This window comes from Melitaea cinxia, chromosome 14 (assembly GCF_905220565.1).
Source record: "Melitaea cinxia chromosome 14, ilMelCinx1.1, whole genome shotgun sequence".
Lineage (NCBI taxonomy): Eukaryota > Metazoa > Arthropoda > Insecta > Lepidoptera > Nymphalidae > Melitaea > Melitaea cinxia.
In genome coordinates, this window is record NC_059407.1 from 14,829,096 (window position 1) to 14,846,524 (window position 17,429).

The 17,429-nt window shown below is 30.9% G+C and overlaps 1 protein-coding gene and 1 long non-coding RNA gene across 2 annotated transcripts in view; one reads left to right on the top strand and one right to left on the bottom strand.

Annotated features, from left to right (window-relative positions):
• The window catches only part of LOC123659766 (sodium-dependent neutral amino acid transporter B(0)AT3), a 30,737-nt gene extending 20,647 nt beyond the window's left edge, over positions 1–10,090 (top strand). Inside the window, exons 2-5 of the mRNA XM_045594943.1 lie at positions 5,441–6,112; positions 7,473–7,834; positions 9,435–9,698; positions 9,904–10,090. Of these exons, the coding sequence (XP_045450899.1) occupies positions 5,441–6,112; positions 7,473–7,834; positions 9,435–9,698; positions 9,904–10,090 (1,485 nt within the window). The remainder of the gene's footprint in view (positions 1–5,440; positions 6,113–7,472; positions 7,835–9,434; positions 9,699–9,903) is intronic.
• A 5,316-nt stretch (positions 10,091–15,406) lies between these two features.
• Positions 15,407–17,305, bottom strand: LOC123659672. Its single transcript, XR_006744054.1, has 2 exons — positions 17,164–17,305; positions 15,407–16,521 (listed from the first exon to the last, which is right to left on the bottom strand). It is a non-coding gene; the product is annotated as an uncharacterized LOC123659672 (long non-coding RNA).
• Positions 17,306–17,429: the final 124 nt, after the last annotated feature.

Here is a 17,429-nt window from a genome sequence, read left to right on the forward strand (position 1 = left end):
TTACTTATTTTTGTTTTCGTACCAATTCAGAAACCTTTGTGGGCTCATGCACAACACTTTGTTGATGATCATGATCAAATGCATAGTTTACGATTCTATAAAGTACACATAGACAAAAATTAATTTTTATATACATAGATTAGCGATATTATTTCTAGTAAATTTGGTTTCTTTAATACAATTAATTAGAAGGCTTTCTCCAGAGCAAGACTTTTAAAAAAACCGTGACTCACTAAAATAAAACATTTATAATTAATGTAAGGCCTTATCGTAAATGTCAACATTTTCATAGATATTATGTCACTCTGGGATAGGTACTTATGACGCTTTAAGACGAGATAATATTTCCCGCTATGAAACTTAAATTATTGTTTTGTTAGGGTTTTCAATCTTATTACTGAAATATTATTGTTTTTTCTTTTTTATAATTTTGATAAACTAATGGAACTTATATCTTAATCAATACTAAAATTTTTAAATAGATTACAGTTTTTTTAATAAGCAAAATTTGAAGTGAAATCTTTCAACTAATTATATGAAAAATAGAAAAGTTTGTTAAGATAAATTTGCTATAAAAATACAATAAAACACATTTTCAAATCGACCGTAGAGGTGTATAATTTTTATACGCAAACGTCACATTTAGAAAGTTTTACTTAAATGTACAGTAACATAGCCTAATAAGTTAACATCATAACTACTAATAATTTTAGTAAAAGACAAAATCAAGTTATATTCAATTTCCTTGACAGCCCTATCCAAGAACCCGCCGAGTGTATGTTGACCCTAGTATTACCCAACAAGTAGAAGGCTTTAACAGCTACAAATTTAAAATTTGGCAGGTAGGTTTGTTATAGGGCGTAGACATCCGCTAAGAACGGATTTTATGAAACTCGACCCTTAAGGGGATAAAACGGGGGTTGGAAGTTTGTATGAAAGTCCTATGATTTTGAAGTAAGAGACTTGAAATTTAAAAAGTATGCTCTATAGATGGTGAGAAGATGTCCAAATAATGCATCGTAATCTATATATATATATATATAGATTACGCATTAACTATATATATATATATATATATATATATATATATATATATATATATATAAGAGAAAGGTCAGTGACTCACTCATCACGAGAACTCAAAAACCGCTGGATGGTCCATTCATCCAAATTTAGCAGGGAGGTAGATTATAGTTAGTAGACGTCCGCTAAGAACGGATTTTGCGATATTCCACCGCTAAGGGGGTTTAATTGGAGTTAATAGTTTGTATGAAACATATACAGCAGCTATAAGTTCACCTGATAGGTTATTTATACTGCAGACTGAAAATAAAACTAAAAATGTGGTGTATAGAGAGGTTTTATAAAAATAACTATTAAATTATACTAAATTGTGCCTTTTAAAAAGTTACTCAGTGTGATAAGCATTTCAAGTGACTGAAATAAAAAAATAATTTGCGGTAAACATCGTGATAGTAATGCATATCTTCATAACCGCGCGGACGTAGTCGCGAGCAACAGTTAGTATATTCTAAAATAAAGTCCCCAAAAGTGTATGTGATCGATTCCCTCAAATTCTACTGAATAGATTTCCATGCGGTTTCACCAATGGAGAGAGGGCTTTAAGAGGAAAGTTCACGGAACGGCTAAGCCGATTTTGATGAGAGTTTCACTGGAAATTTGCCGGGAAAACTTTGTGACTGGTTGACTGATTTAAGCGCGGGCGAAGCCGTGGGCACAGCTAGTATTTGTATAAATAAAGGTATTTATGACGAGATTTAATCGATCCTGCGAGTTTCGGCGTTAAGGCAATTTCTCGCATCACTATACCATAGCATGTGTCTGAAGTTTTGATACATGTGCTCCATGTATGTACACCTGAATATGTGTGTGTATGTGTATGTGTATCTATGTGTCTTGATATGCATCTAATGTTGTTTATAGTTGGAAGTTAATCTAATATTAATAACCAAATGTTCAAAATCCTAATACATGTTTTATTACTATAGGCAATGTCTAGAGTAAATGGGTACATATCACGACATTCTTGTTTGACGGCTTTGTCGATATTTCGTACTTGTTAGATTTTGGTAATGGCATATTTGGTCGTTGATATGCTATATGGTGGTATGTACACGAATTTATTGTTAAGTATAGGCCAAAAAAGTTAAGATTGAGGATGCACGATTTATTGAATAGGAATAGAGGACTTTGTCTAGTATATAATGTGACATTTATTGGCAAACAAGGTTGTTAAAAAATCTATGTAGTTGTATTTCGGTATCCGTTTTCTTTAGTAAAAAGTATGTTCTAAAACTATGAGTGTTTAAGCCCAAAAAGGTTAAGAATTGGAAGGTGGAATATGCCTATATGTCTTGAATAAGTATTAAGGACTTTGCCTAGTACTGGGACTTTTTTGGGTATTACAGTATCGTGCTATATGGAAACAGATATTCACTCACATAATCCTAACCGAATAACTCCTGTTTTGGGATAGATGTGTTCATCATTAAATGTATACTCATTTAAATTCCTGCGTTAGTATTCCACATCAGAGTTTGTTAATTAACTTACGTAACGAGAAGCACACGAGTATTAGATGTTCCGTGTTGGTTGCGGTTGTTAACAAATTTAACAGCACGAAGTTTTTAGAATTAAAAGTAATATTAACTCGTATTTTTGTAACTTATTTTAAAATTTAATATGCGCACATACCGAAGCTGATTTACTAGATATTTACTTGTTGTTAGCAAGTGTTTGACCAGCCCGTTGGCTCTGTTTGCAGTGCCCCTGCTCGATTCATCCGCTTCTTGACCGTTGTGGGTTAATTCTCGCTACGAGCTTTTGTGTATTTATCCATGGTTATTATCTATATGAACTTTTATAACGATAAAAGTATATCAATCGACTGTTACCTCATAACACAGACATTAAGCAACCTATCTTTGGAGTAGACTACTACTTCTCTACGAGTATGTTAAAGATATTAATTCTTTTACATCTTGGTCTGGTTAAAATCTGATCTACACTGCTTTAACTTTGCAGTTTTATTTTAAGTTGACTTCAAGTTAGCATACAGAATACAATAAGTATTTAAATGTTATACAATAACTTTGCAGTTTTATTTTAAGTTGACTTCAAGTTAGCATACAGAATACAATAAGTATTTAAATGTTATACAATTAAGATAAATCTAAACATCTCGTGAATTAATTTTAATATAATAATATATATTCGAGAACTCGAGAGAGGTCGAGAACTGTTCTGGTGAAGCGGTTCGATAAGTCGCTTTAACGCCGGAGGTCGCTGTTTTGATTCTCTCCTGGGGCATATATTTGCGTTCGTATAAACATTTTACTTCATACCGTTAGTCTCCTCATCATGCCTATTTTTGGGATTTTGTTAAATGAAAAAAAATATATACGCTTACCAAAAATTCTACTATTTTCTTAAAATAAATATTTTGAAAAAAATATCCTTTAAGACTACATAAAGGGATAAATTTAAAGATTTATTTGTATAAGTATTTCTTATATAAGTTATAGGTATAGCATTGTTGTCACGATTGCAGGGATTGGTGAATAAATATTATTTCTTTAATTGTAAATTGTAAATATGTGTAATATTGTAAAATTTCGAAATACATCAGTTTTTGAGTATCCTACTCAAATCAATAATTATACGCAGACTGATTCGTGGTAACGAGTTATGATCACATATATTTACCGGAGAATTTTTGTTGAAAGCTCTTATTTAGTGGTCGCAGGGACTGCGGGTTCAACAAACTTGGGGGCGTTTATGTTACAACGGGATCTGACGTCCTGCGGCCTCTGAACGGTTTGACTTATGTGGCGTATGTGGGTACATAGGTACAGGTATATGTACTGACGGTACTGACGCTGTGTTTACACAAAATTAATGAATTATTATAATTTAAATTAATCATTTTTTATTATTGAGTTTAAGTTATGTTTCGTAATTGCTTCTGTTGTGTTGTGTTGTTTGGGAGTAGTGTAAAACGTCGTTTTTATTTCTATTTTTATGTAGGACCTTCTTTCATTGAAGTCATTTATAAAAAGAACTTAAATATAAATATTTCTATTCGGAGTCGAAGTTCAAGTTACATGAGAACTAAGAAGGGAATACTGTAGCTAAATTTAAGATTAATTATTTCAAATTTAAAATTAAAATTGAAAATATGGAACCTAGATGATGGAAATATAGGAGGCAAAGTACATGAAGTAGTTTAAGAATTAAAGTTAAAAACGAATTTGATGAAATTGGTATCAAATAAAAATTTACAGAATGTGCATAGTTTAAAAATACTACAAAGAAGTATACTTGCACCACTTTTTTACGATGGCATACAGCCAATTTTGGATAATAAAATTAAAATATTCGTGAAAAACCACTCAACAGACACAAGAAAAATTGGGTACTTTAAATTCTGATATTGCCTATATACTATTTTAAGATATTGTTTTTTTTTTGTTCCGAAATTAATGTACATTCTGCGCGCAAACCCCGTTTGGTAAATCCCTGGACTGACCTAAAAACTTGAAGCCACTTTGAAAAATTCATTAGAAAAAAATTAAAATTTATCTTTTGATGAAAATTCGTGGAGCTACTGTAGCAATTGGAGAATGTGGCATCGTCATAAATTGTTTTATAAGTTTAATCCATCTTTGATACACCTTATAGCGACCGTTACCCCTAAAGACACTACCGCGAGATATGAAAATTATTCGCGACCCCGTTGCGCAGTGGAGGATATGGAAAAATAGATCTTTGCCCAGGGGTCGCATAATCTGATTCACTTATCCATTTAATTGTTATTAGGGCTATAGGAGCAGAAAATAAAAACCTCTTTTATTTTCTCCTCCATTACATAAACACGCCTTCCTCTTAAAGCTTCACAATAGGTAGCTACGGTCTGATAATTATGAGTTTAATGTTCTGTGAAAACTCGTGAAATGCTTTATGGATCGTTTTGATTCATTGTAAAGGGAAAACAACGATTTAGCTCGCTCATATATTATGTATACATTTGTTAATCTATTATATGTTCAAGTTTAAGTTACTGAACCAATTTTAGAGTTAGCTTAAATAGAATGGAATACAATGTCGTGTTTTCATAGTTAAACATATCTTAATAATTGAAAATGGTTTAAATTTAGATTCTTATTATTCTGTAGTCAGTTCTCAGACGACATATAAATTCTCATTATAAAAAAAATAGTTTTCTATCTAACGACATTTATGACTACACAGAAAAGTTGTATTTATCTTTTAAGCCCTTACTGTTTTATTGTGTCAATATTATCTTGAACAACATTGTATATACTATATACCTAGCTGTAAAGTACATTGTATGTAAAGCTGTTGGTTTTCTAAATAATAAAAAAAAGACTTTATCTAAGTAACTGTTTTATTGTTACAGGTAAGCGGTCCCACTCAATATTTCTGGTACAGAACTACGCTCCAGATTTCGGAAGATATCAACTATCCTGAGACTTTTAACTATAAAATAGCGTTGGCTCTGATCATCGCTTGGATACTGGTCTACATGTGCATGATAAAAGGCATAGCTTCATCTGGAAAGGTCGTCTATGTCACCGCAACATTCCCTTATATTGTTCTTGTGATATTTTTCTTTAGAGGTATCACATTGAAGGGGATGGGCGATGGATTAATACATCTATTTACTCCCAAATGGCATAAGATATTAGACCCAGTTGTTTGGCTCGAGGCTGGCACGCAGATCTTCTTTTCCCTCGGTTTGGCCTTTGGTGGACTTATCGCCTTCAGCTCTTATAACCCAGTTGACAATAATTGCTACAGAGATGCAATTATGGTGTCTATGACGAACTGTTTAACGTCCATGTTCGCTGGTATTGTGGTATTTTCAATTATCGGATTTAAAGCTACAATGGTCTATGAAAAATGTTTGAAATTAAGAAATGAGACTCTACTTGATGTATTTGGACCAGCTTATAAGTCCATGGTGTTTCCCGAGGCTGGACAGAGCGTTTCAGTTGATTTAAATGGAAATCTAACGAACTTAGTAATGCCGAATCTACCAGAATGTGACCTGCAAAAGGAGCTTGATAATGTAAGTATTGTAAAATGCAAGTGAAATTCGTAATAGGTATTACAAAATTTCATTACAATAACTGGAACACACAAGTACTAAAAAACTGTATTATAATCGTCGTTACTATTTCCTATTACGTAATTCGATGTCTATTATTTTCATTAAAATTATATAAATCCCTGAACTGTCAGAACGTTTGATAAATTACCTCACTGATAATTTGTAAATCTGGAGAAAAATAACGTAACACTTTTCATAAAATTAATTGGATAGTTAATTAACGAGCCGCAAATAATACCATAAGTTTCATTTTACTTGCAATAATTAACAAATTTTCATTACATAAATCGTCGCTCGAGAATAATAGAATACATTTTTTTACATACACATACATACGTACATAAATTACAAACAAAAACCTGTCTCTATCTATGAGATGGTGGCAAGCTTTCGAACCAAATGATACATATATATTATAATTTATGATAAATAAATTTTGTAAAATCTTACCTTTTATTTCTTCATAAAACACGAAGAAACTTTTTTCCAGACCTAACATTTGAATACATATTTAGGGATGCCTAATATTAGCGTTTCCCTTATTGATGTACTCAGTTGACATTTCTAAAGAAATATTTAATAATGTTACTTGTGCCTTCAAACAATCTTGACTTGATGATCAATGAAAAGAAAGTAAATATTAGAAGTAATATTGTCAGATATGAAAAAATGCAGTCACCAGTTTTTAAATGAGGAAAAAAAAAGAACCCATCGCTATCTTTGAAAGTATAAGAGGCCTTTTCAATAGCTAAAGGGTAGGAGTTCCAGAAATATTTATATCTCAAAATAATACCGTGTCTTTCATGTTCAACTAAAATACTAAATGGATTCCATTTTTAAATTTGTTTATTGACAATTTTTGACCATAAAATTTGTTTTAGCAAGTTTTATTTTAGCAAATATTATTTGAAATTAAAAATACCTTTGCTTTGGCAAAAAATTCTTTATCTTTTTTGTATATTTAAACTATGTTTGTATTCTTTTTGATCAGAAATAAGAATTTAGAGGTTTAGGAGTTTAACTACATGTAGGTTTAGTAGTAGATTAGAATAAAAATTAATTTTATCGTTATTGTTCTCACATACACACAGAAAAAAAAATATGCAGGTGATATAGAGGAACGAAATCTAAATGGATTAATAGGTCTAGATTGGTCTATAGCTTTGGAAATTTAATATCTTTACTTAGTTTAAAATTGTAACTATCTATTAGGAACTACACAAGCAATATATACATTTGGCATTGGCAATTTTAACTCCATATTTTGATTTCTATTTATTTCATTTCTTACAAATGCGAATCACATTATTTTTTTTAGACGGCGTCAGGTACGGGTTTAGCGTTTATAATATTCACGGAAGCCATCAACCAATTTCCTGGCGCTCAATTTTGGTCAGTTCTATTCTTCTTAATGCTGTTTACCCTCGGAATTGACTCGCAGTTTGGAACCTTGGAAGGAGTCGTAACTTCAATTGTGGACATGAAGTTATTCCCAAATCTTCGTAAGGAGTACCTTACCGGAGGATTATGTCTTATCTGCTGCTTATTATCAATGGGATTTGCTCATGGCGCAGGAAGCTACATATTCCTACTGTTTGACATGTACAGTGGCAACTTTCCACTCCTCATCATAGCCTTCTTCGAGTGTGTGGGAATTGCTTATGTGTATGGAGTTAAAAGGTGAGTATTAGTAAACTATACAACTTTATAAATCAATTTAGAACAATTTTTTTTTATATGAACGACCAACAAAATGAAAATACTTTGTTACGTAGCTTTTAAAAGCCTTCTTAATCGTTATTCATAATCATGTACCATTACCTACATACCTAGTTAAATACTTAAAAGATGACTAGTATTTAGTGATAGCTATAATGATAATTAATTTGATTGGACTCAATCATAATTCATACAATAAATAGATTAGCCTGACTCCTGCACTAGTAGTGTTGTGTTGCAGAACCCAGTACCTCCCCTTGATTACATGTAACAACAACAACTTATGGATTAACCCCCCCTTAGGAATTAACTATTATTAATTTAATGCTACAAAAAAAGTTACTTAATTTAGTGATAGCTAAATAACTAAAACTACGACTAAAATAGACGATTTGTATTATTCTGTATCAAGTTTTAAATTAGCTTTTTACGTTTAAAAAACATAGATTAAACACAGATTAAATATAGATTATCCCTTATATACAAATACGTCAGGTAGGAAAACCTAATTGCTCGAATAGTTTCAAAGATATAGGCAGGTATACACAGTGTGAGGCCTTGAAACGGCTCAAGACGTTAGGCTGACAGTCTCGCTGAAAGCTATTTCGTTCGTTCTATTTCGTAAATGTCTGTAAGTAAATGAAAATACAAGTGCCGATTGATACAATTTATATTTTATGACGCCGCGTTGGCGCAGCGGTCACAGTCATGGATTGTACCTGTTGCGCTGGCGGTTGCGGGTATGATCCCCACACATGACAAACATTTGTATTGGCCATACAGGTGTTTGCCGTGGTCTGGGTGTTTTTGCAGTCCTAGTGGGTCTCCCCACCGTGCCTCGGAGAGAACATTAAGCCGTCGGTCCCGGTTGTTATCATGTACACCTGATAGCGATCGTTACTCATAGTAGGGAATATATCCGCCAACCCGCATTGGAACAGCGTGGTGGATTATGCTCTGATCCTTCTCCTACATGGGGAAAGAGGCCTATGACCAGTAATGGGATATTACAAGCTGAAGTGAATATTTTGTCCAGTTAATTTTATCACCGATTGTTTTATTTTTGCCAAAATTAAATACTGTAATTTTTTCAAGTCTTTATTTTTATCGAGCTATCTTTCTCTAATCTAGTTTGTAGAAATATTACATGTGTTTGAATTTAAAAAAGCTTTAGACATTATTACAGTTTTAATGTTTTTTAAGGATAAGTAATACTCGTATTATTAATTATTATATTAATTATTATAATTATCATTAATTTGAAGGAGATACGGTCAGAAAACCCTGGCCAATATATGCAATACTGTTGGTACTTGTTCTTATATTGCCTTCTGTACTGTGGATTCCGGGATTGGCAATATGCAGGTAACAGATTAATATCTATAGATAATAATCTGTTAATAGACATAATATCCTTTTTTACTAGTTTCATAAACGGAGTAATTTTAAAAATAGATTTGAATAGATTTGATCGTCTTCTACACGTGTATGTTAATCGACATCTTAGCAAATTATGAAGTATTCGTTATTTATATTTAACTTTTGTCTTCTTTTTTTTCAGATTTGCTGACGACATTGAGCTGATGACGGGTCAGCGACCTGGAATATACTGGATGATTTGCTGGAAATATCTTTCTCCTTTGGCGATGCTGTCCATCCTCGTATCCTCGTTCGTGGAGCTGGCTATGGAAGGCTCAGCGTACGACGCTTGGGTCGGCTCTGAAGGAGACACGGTCAGAAAGCCCTGGCCGATATGGGCAATACTGTTGGTACTTGTTCTCATATTGGCTTCTGTACTGTGGATTCCTGGATTGGCAATATGCAGGTAACTTTACTTACAAAACTTGTAACAGAATTTTTTGTATTATTTTGATTTCATAAGGTAATTTATTGGAGTTTAGATATTGCATTGATTTGACAGTGAGAAAGCTTTGGTAGCCAAAAATGACTGAAGCTAAATTACAAATTACAAATAGGTAGCGCAAATAATTTGTGACGATTTTTTAACCTTATTTCTTTTAACGTTTCAGGTATTTTGGAATACCAATAATAGATGACGAAGAACGCGCTTGGTTCCCTGCTGAAGATTTACGCGACTTCCACGGCATAGAACCTAGACCAGTCTCCACTATCGAGACTTTGCTATTCTGCACCAGACCAGATGGCACTGAAGGGTGCTGCTGGCCAGGATGTTGTGAGACAGATGACGAGGAGTAAAGTGATAAGTACTCGTCGCAGTACCGACATATCAAGATGGCATATATTTTCCCTTTAGTTTTACAGCTCGCTTTTAATCAACTTATGGTTATGATCTTATGTTACATATGTTATTTCTTGATGCAGTATATGCCCTATTACTTTTTAAGCGTTCAGAGACTTCTCAATATTTCGACATTATTTTATCAGAGTTACGGCTGAGTTACGGCTGCAGAGATATTCCACGACGCATCCGGAAAAAAAAAAATTCATTACATTCCATAGTTTATAAAACAATATTTTGTAACTTATTGAATGACTACCTGATTCCTTATTATTGAGTTTAAGCTTATCAAGCAATATACGCTCTATTACAACATAAAAATTCGTTATTTTTAAATAATTTGTATTAGTACTTCTGTATCAATCATTCATATCAAATAGTATTCAACATATTTGCATATCTCTAAGACCTTATATTAATCCAGTACCTAAATATTTTATCATGACTAACACTCTCGCTGAGGCATATCTGATAATGACGAAATTGATCTTGTAAGCACTTTCGTCTCGCCATGCGCACATATCAGTGTTTTAGAAAACTTATCAATAATATAATTACCTATGGTGATTACAACCTCGTTGATAATTTTTTAACGAGAGTGGAAATAATTGAATAATTTTAAAATGTAGATTAATTCTTTCTCACGTAAAGTACTTATAAAAACGAACGCACATAAACGACTTGGACAGAATGGCTTAGTCGAACATAATTATGTATTTTTAAAGTTTTAATCATATAGTTAACATACAAATTATTATATATACATAAATCTACCTAAATGTTAAATATTCAGACAAATATTTAAATAAGAAAAGATAAAACTTGTACTATTATTATACATCTGTGTTATTTTGTTAATTTATTATTTTCATAGATATAGTAAAAAAAAGTAGATAATGCGCGGCCTTTGTTGTTAGTGAAGCCACAAAACTCGGCTCCTTCAAGTAAATACACGCGCTCACGCACACATATGCATCAAACTACGCTCATTTTCGTTAGTATGTCACGAGGCTTCATACAGTAACTTTGCTTATAAAATGCCGTCTTGTGTGATTAAATGGTGCAAAAACAATACCAAAGGTAACAAAAAATCTGAAGGAATATCGTTTCACACGTAAGTACATATAAAACTTTAAATTTATTGTTATTTCAAAATAATATTGAGGTTATTCGGAACTTATAATTTCAATGTCACGAAATGACGTACCACGGGAGTGTTGCCAGTAGTTCTTTTTTTCAATACCCCAAAATGTGGGTAAGTAAATTGTACGCAATCAGAAAAATAATTAAGTAAAAAGTAGACGAAAGAAAAGTTATTTTATGTTACATAAATTAAAAATAAAAAAATCAAAATATATTTATGAATTATTAACTCGTTTGTTTTATGTTTTAACTTTTTACAATTTTTGAGTAAACTAGGTATAGTTCGCGTCATGTAAAAAGAACGCTGAAAGAATCTGGAGGGGGTGCGTTTGCGCATGGGTATACTCGAGCACAAGTACTACTGTTTTATTTTTTAATTAGGCTTTCACTCGCGGCTTCGTATAGTGGTTATTGGTAGGTACATTAAAAAATACTAGAAATACAAGTGTGAATAATTCGGACTAAATAAGTATAATAATTATCACTTTACAAAATCACAATTTTTTTTTAAACAAAAGCAATAACAAATTTTTTAGTTATTGAAATATCGTATTCAAAAATAATAACTATCTGTACTCTCGATATTCGTATCTTAATAGTTTTTATGTGTTTAAAATGATAAATTGATATTTGTTTTTTAGTGAAATAAATAGTAAATGGAGAATTTTGTAATTTAAAACTTTTGTGCGCGATAATATTTTGAGTCGACGTCAAACTGTCAACCGCTGTCAACCAATAGCACACCGGCAAGCATGCGACACGTGATAAACACTCCTGTCCCCCTACCCCGTACCACCAAATAGACCGATAAATCGCTTCTGCGCAGCTTCAAGGCCAGCGTTCTTTTTACATGACGCGAACTATACCCATATTTTACTATCAAATTTCATGGTTTTAGGTTTCCAACGAATATTTTAATAAGAGGTGAATGGGTAGCGGCTGTAAGACTGAGAAAATGACCACGATTATGCTGGCCATGCGCATAAAGTCAATTTAATACGATTAGTGATTGAAAAATATTTGAACATAAGACTACATCATATTAGTAAAATGCAAACAATGACGATGACTCTGAGTTCTAAGCGACAAAAATTTAAAAAACTTATACAACATAAAGGATTCTAGGTTTAAGAAAAATAGTTAAAAAACAACCGACTGCAAACTGAAAAGAGATAAACAGAGGGGATAGGAAGTGTCCATTCATACGATTATCTTACGAATATATTTTTTTATTATTCTACCGATTTTTTGTTTTATTTTTAGTAAATTTATTTAAAACTATAAACAGGTTTTTATTTTCACATACCCATTTTACCTATATTAAATTAATTGTTTAATAAAAATTTTAGGGACTTTTTTTAAAAGGTGTCAACACTTCACTCACTCACACATCTTTAAAAAAGTGGCTTCACTTTTCTGTTCTAGGTGCGTTATCTACCTTTTTTTACTTGATCTATGATTATTTTATAATGGACGAAGAGAAGAAAAGAAATACCTACATATTTTATTGTACATTGATATAATATTTACTCATATACTTACTCGTAAAAATTGACAATAATGTCTTCAACGATCTATGTACGCTCGATATTATATGAAATAATAATTTGTTATAGTTTTATACTTGCTTAAGATTTTAGGCGTATTATTTGCGTGTTAAAGATATGAAAATAAGACATATATTTACTTACGAAAGGACAATAAGCAATTTAGAGTAATATTAATTATTTTTAAGTAAAGTTATTTTAAAAATAAAAGGACCGATTTCACCGCTTGTGGACAAAGATTATCCTGCAAATAAGTTATGAATAGACAGCAAGACGTAGATTAGACCGTTAAGACCTGCTTCTCTTTAAATATTATATGCATACTAGAATTTTTAGATTCATATATGCGAATAGAAATTAGAATATATAATATTTTTAATAATAGAATATTTTGTGATATTTTACAATGTATTGGCGCGAAAATGAGAAAACATAATGAACAATCATATGAAAATGACATATTCCAAATTCAAATGTAATATATATTTTTTAATTGAAACAGTATTTATGGCCACACAGTATACTACAATTTTTAGATTCACAATTGCGAATACGAAAATATAAAATATATATAAATTATATATAAATAAAATGTAACCTTATAGTAAAAATGAAAAATATATGAAAACTGCGTTTGAATTCGTTAAACGGCGTTATCCACAAGCGGTAAAACAGGCCCAAAGCATATAGAGACAATAAAAATAAAAGAATCAGACAATACAAATTTAATCTTGGAATAAAAGTAACATAATTAGCAGACTTAATGTGATAATAATCATATTTGTTGGTAACTTTATGGAAATATATGATTGTATCAGTAGGTATCAGACATGGTATCTTAATATGCGTATTTTTATTATGTGATTAACTTGTGAAAAGGTACATCAAGGGTCTGCGTCACCGGTTGTGGGTAAAATTTGTCCTACAAATTATAAAAGCGGGTAGTAGGCCATTAAGACCTTTTTTCCCTTAAATTGACAATTACAAATTTTAGATTAATATTTGCGAATAGAAATAAGAAAAAAGAGCAATAAACAAAAACTTTTATCTGTTGGATAACGTCATCCGTCAAATATCGTTATCCGCAACTAGTGAAACAGGCCCTTATAGTCATGAAAATACATTTTCAATAGTAATTTCGATAGAAATTTTCGTATGCCTTACAAATATGTATTTACCTTTTATAAATTATACCTAATTGTAATCGTCTCCTAACGTTACCTCTAGTTAATTTTTAATTTATTGTTGGATGTTATAGACTAACATAATGTTACTTTTTGGGATATATATAGTACCTATTGACTAGAATTCAAAATATTAGGTTTTTTTGACTACAATACCACTTAATATTTGTTTATTGAAGTTTTTAATATAAAATTTATGTATTTTATGAATGAAAAATATTTTTGACCTATCAGAATTTTATTAGTAATATTAGAACTTGTTACGTTACGCTTCAAATTTTTAATATTGTTTTGTAAGAAAAGATTTTATATGCATATGATTTTTACAATAATTTATTTTTATTCTTGCTATTACCGAAAAGAAAACGATATTAACGATCAACCATTTTATAAATGTGTATTTGGAAAATGTATTCGGTTCATAATTTTATTTAAAACCAAAATATATCTTATGATATTTTAAGATAGAAATAAGCTTGTATTGTTTCTATTCTAACGGCTAAGTTCAGCCATATTTGCCAATATTTAGCGTCCCGGTTGTTCATAGTTACGATCTTGTTATATAGTTATAGCCTAATGCTCGTAGAATTAATATTATAGTAATTGACATGTGGCTTTCATTGCCACATTCAGTCAATTATATCTATAATTAAACACTTGTAATATAGACTATAATATGGCAAATATTTCAATATTTGTTTTTGAAGTAAAACTTCTTTACGCAAGCTCGACTTGGGGAGTAAGCTGGTGAATGTGTGACGAAAGCGTTATGAAAAATGTGATCGGGTGAGGTGAACGGAAGTTGGAAGGGAGGTATAAGTTAGTGAAGATAGAAAGTTTTACTTCAGTCGTGTGGTCTAAAGCACACTCGTTTTTTTGTGTAATTTTATTATTATATAAGATAGTATTTATAATATATTACGTACTTACGTACCTACCTATAATATATACTATTGGAGGTCAAAATTCAATATGATTAAAAATGTGAAGTATACCAATATCAGGCACGTGAATTGTTCCGATTCCATAGAAACAATGGGAGAGACTTTTGCTTATAAGAGGGACATTTACATACAAAATAATATTATGCAAGTAATTTTTTTTTTTAATTTTAATTATGGCATATCAACTGAAGGATAACAAGCTGCATATTCTAGAGAAATAAATGATTAAGAAAAAAAATCTGGACAATGGTACCTGTATCAGATAATGTATTGAATTTTATTCTATATATTTAGAATAATGCCTTTATCCAAAAGAGGAATTTACGATTTGCTATATACCTACTCATTAAAAGTAAATGCGTGTTTAATAATGTATTTATTTCAGACGTATTATATTATACTAATTGTTATCATGTATAGATTATAAATGGATCTTGACAATAATATAAAAAGTACTCGTTTGTAAAGTTTATTTTATATTCACTGATCAATAAAATTATCTTTAATTACATAGTATTATGACAATAATACCTATAGAAGTTGCTTGAATGTCATTCCATCACATTTTTCGAATTTCGCACAAGTTAACATAATCTTAGAAAGTATATAACGGTTTTTGAAAACATTTATCCAATTTTTTACGATTACGGTTTTTTGGAATTTGTTATTACATTTTACATTTTTTTAATATTCCGAATTAATATCTTTCCCTCTTACAAGTCTATATTATTTAAAGTTGCAAAACGAAAAATACAAGAACGTATAAAATGAAAATTTATGACTATTATTGATTTCATGTGAGTAAATTTATTTAATATTAATAGTTTTTAATCGTACTAACCAAACGACTTAAAATGTTTAGTGCAAGATATGTCACACATTCTCTGAAAAAAAAAGAGTCAAAACAAAACTGACTAAAACTTTACATAATATGTTAGTAAAAAATGGATAATTGTTTTCAGAGATATTTTTCTATATATAAGTGTGACAATACGTTAATAAAACTTAAATATAAGTATACTCCACGAGAGTTATAGACAATAAACTCAAATATCCATATTAATCCCTATAATGTAACGGTTATCAACTTGTTGTTTTGTGTATAGTAAATTTTGTCTATCTATTGCGTGTTGATGGTAAATAAACGTTTAAAAAAAAACATTGAATTATTTTATTTATTTATTCTTTGTTGTAGGTACACCTTGAATACATTTTCTAAAAGCTTTAGGTTGCTTAGTAAGGGATTGTGTAGAACAATGGGTTAACTTATCAACTCAGTTAGTAATATAACTGCATAGTCGGTTTACGACAATTTTCCCTTTTTTTCGTTACTACCTCTGTTTTCAATAGTATTATTGCTTTTAATTTGGCGATAAGTTTATTTTAGGTTTTTCGCTACACTTACAGGTGTCAGTCATTACTCATTACATTTACAGTGAATAATAAAAAGGAAAATAAAGAATATACACAAGCTAAGTACGCAAACTATTCATTTCGGTTGAAATTTTCGTTTCCGGTCAACCAATAACCAGGAAACAGTGGAGGTAACTTTTTTAGCATGGCATTGTTACTTTATATATATATATTCTTTATTGCACTTTAAAAAAATCACAATTACAAGTCATTTTTACAAAAAATGTTGGCAAGGGCGAACTTATCTCTGTAAGAGATCTCTACCAGTCTACCCATGGTGGTGAGAGAAGATGTTTTCGCGGGACTCATAAGTGCATTTGTGATAAAGTGAAAAAAAAAAACTGAACAAAAAGTTAAAAATAATAATAAAATGCCATATACTTATTTTGCTATATATACATTCAAAATTAGTGATATAAAAAATACATATATACTTAAATACATACATAGTTACATGCACATATACGTACATGCATACATACCTACATATACACACACATAAATACATACATACATACATACACATATACATACATAAATACATACATACACACATACATACACATATACATACATACACATACATACATACATATATTGAGAGTACAACAATTATGAGAGGTTCATAGCTTCGGAGAAAAGATGTTTCCTTAGCCTGTCCCTGAAAGCATAAATTGAAGTGCTGTCTTGGATCACTCTCGGTAAATGATTCCAAAGTTTTGCAGCGCGTATTGTGAATGAATTGAGGAGGAAGTTGGTGTTATGTCTGGGGACTTCGAGCATCGATGTGACGCAAGACCTTTACACTGGGGTGTATTTTTTTTCTGTGAAGGATCTACAAATAATTGTCTTTCATTAAAACTATTCATAAACGGGATATTTACCATGTTTTGACTCAGTCACGTGAACAAGACAATCGAGCTCCACGAAATGAAAATAAAAAACATAGTAAGTAAATATCCCGTTTATGAATAGTTTTAGTAATAGAAGTAACCAGTTATACTGTCTTTCATTTCTTTAGTTTGATATGTGGTTACATATGTGTGGTTATATAAATATAGTGCG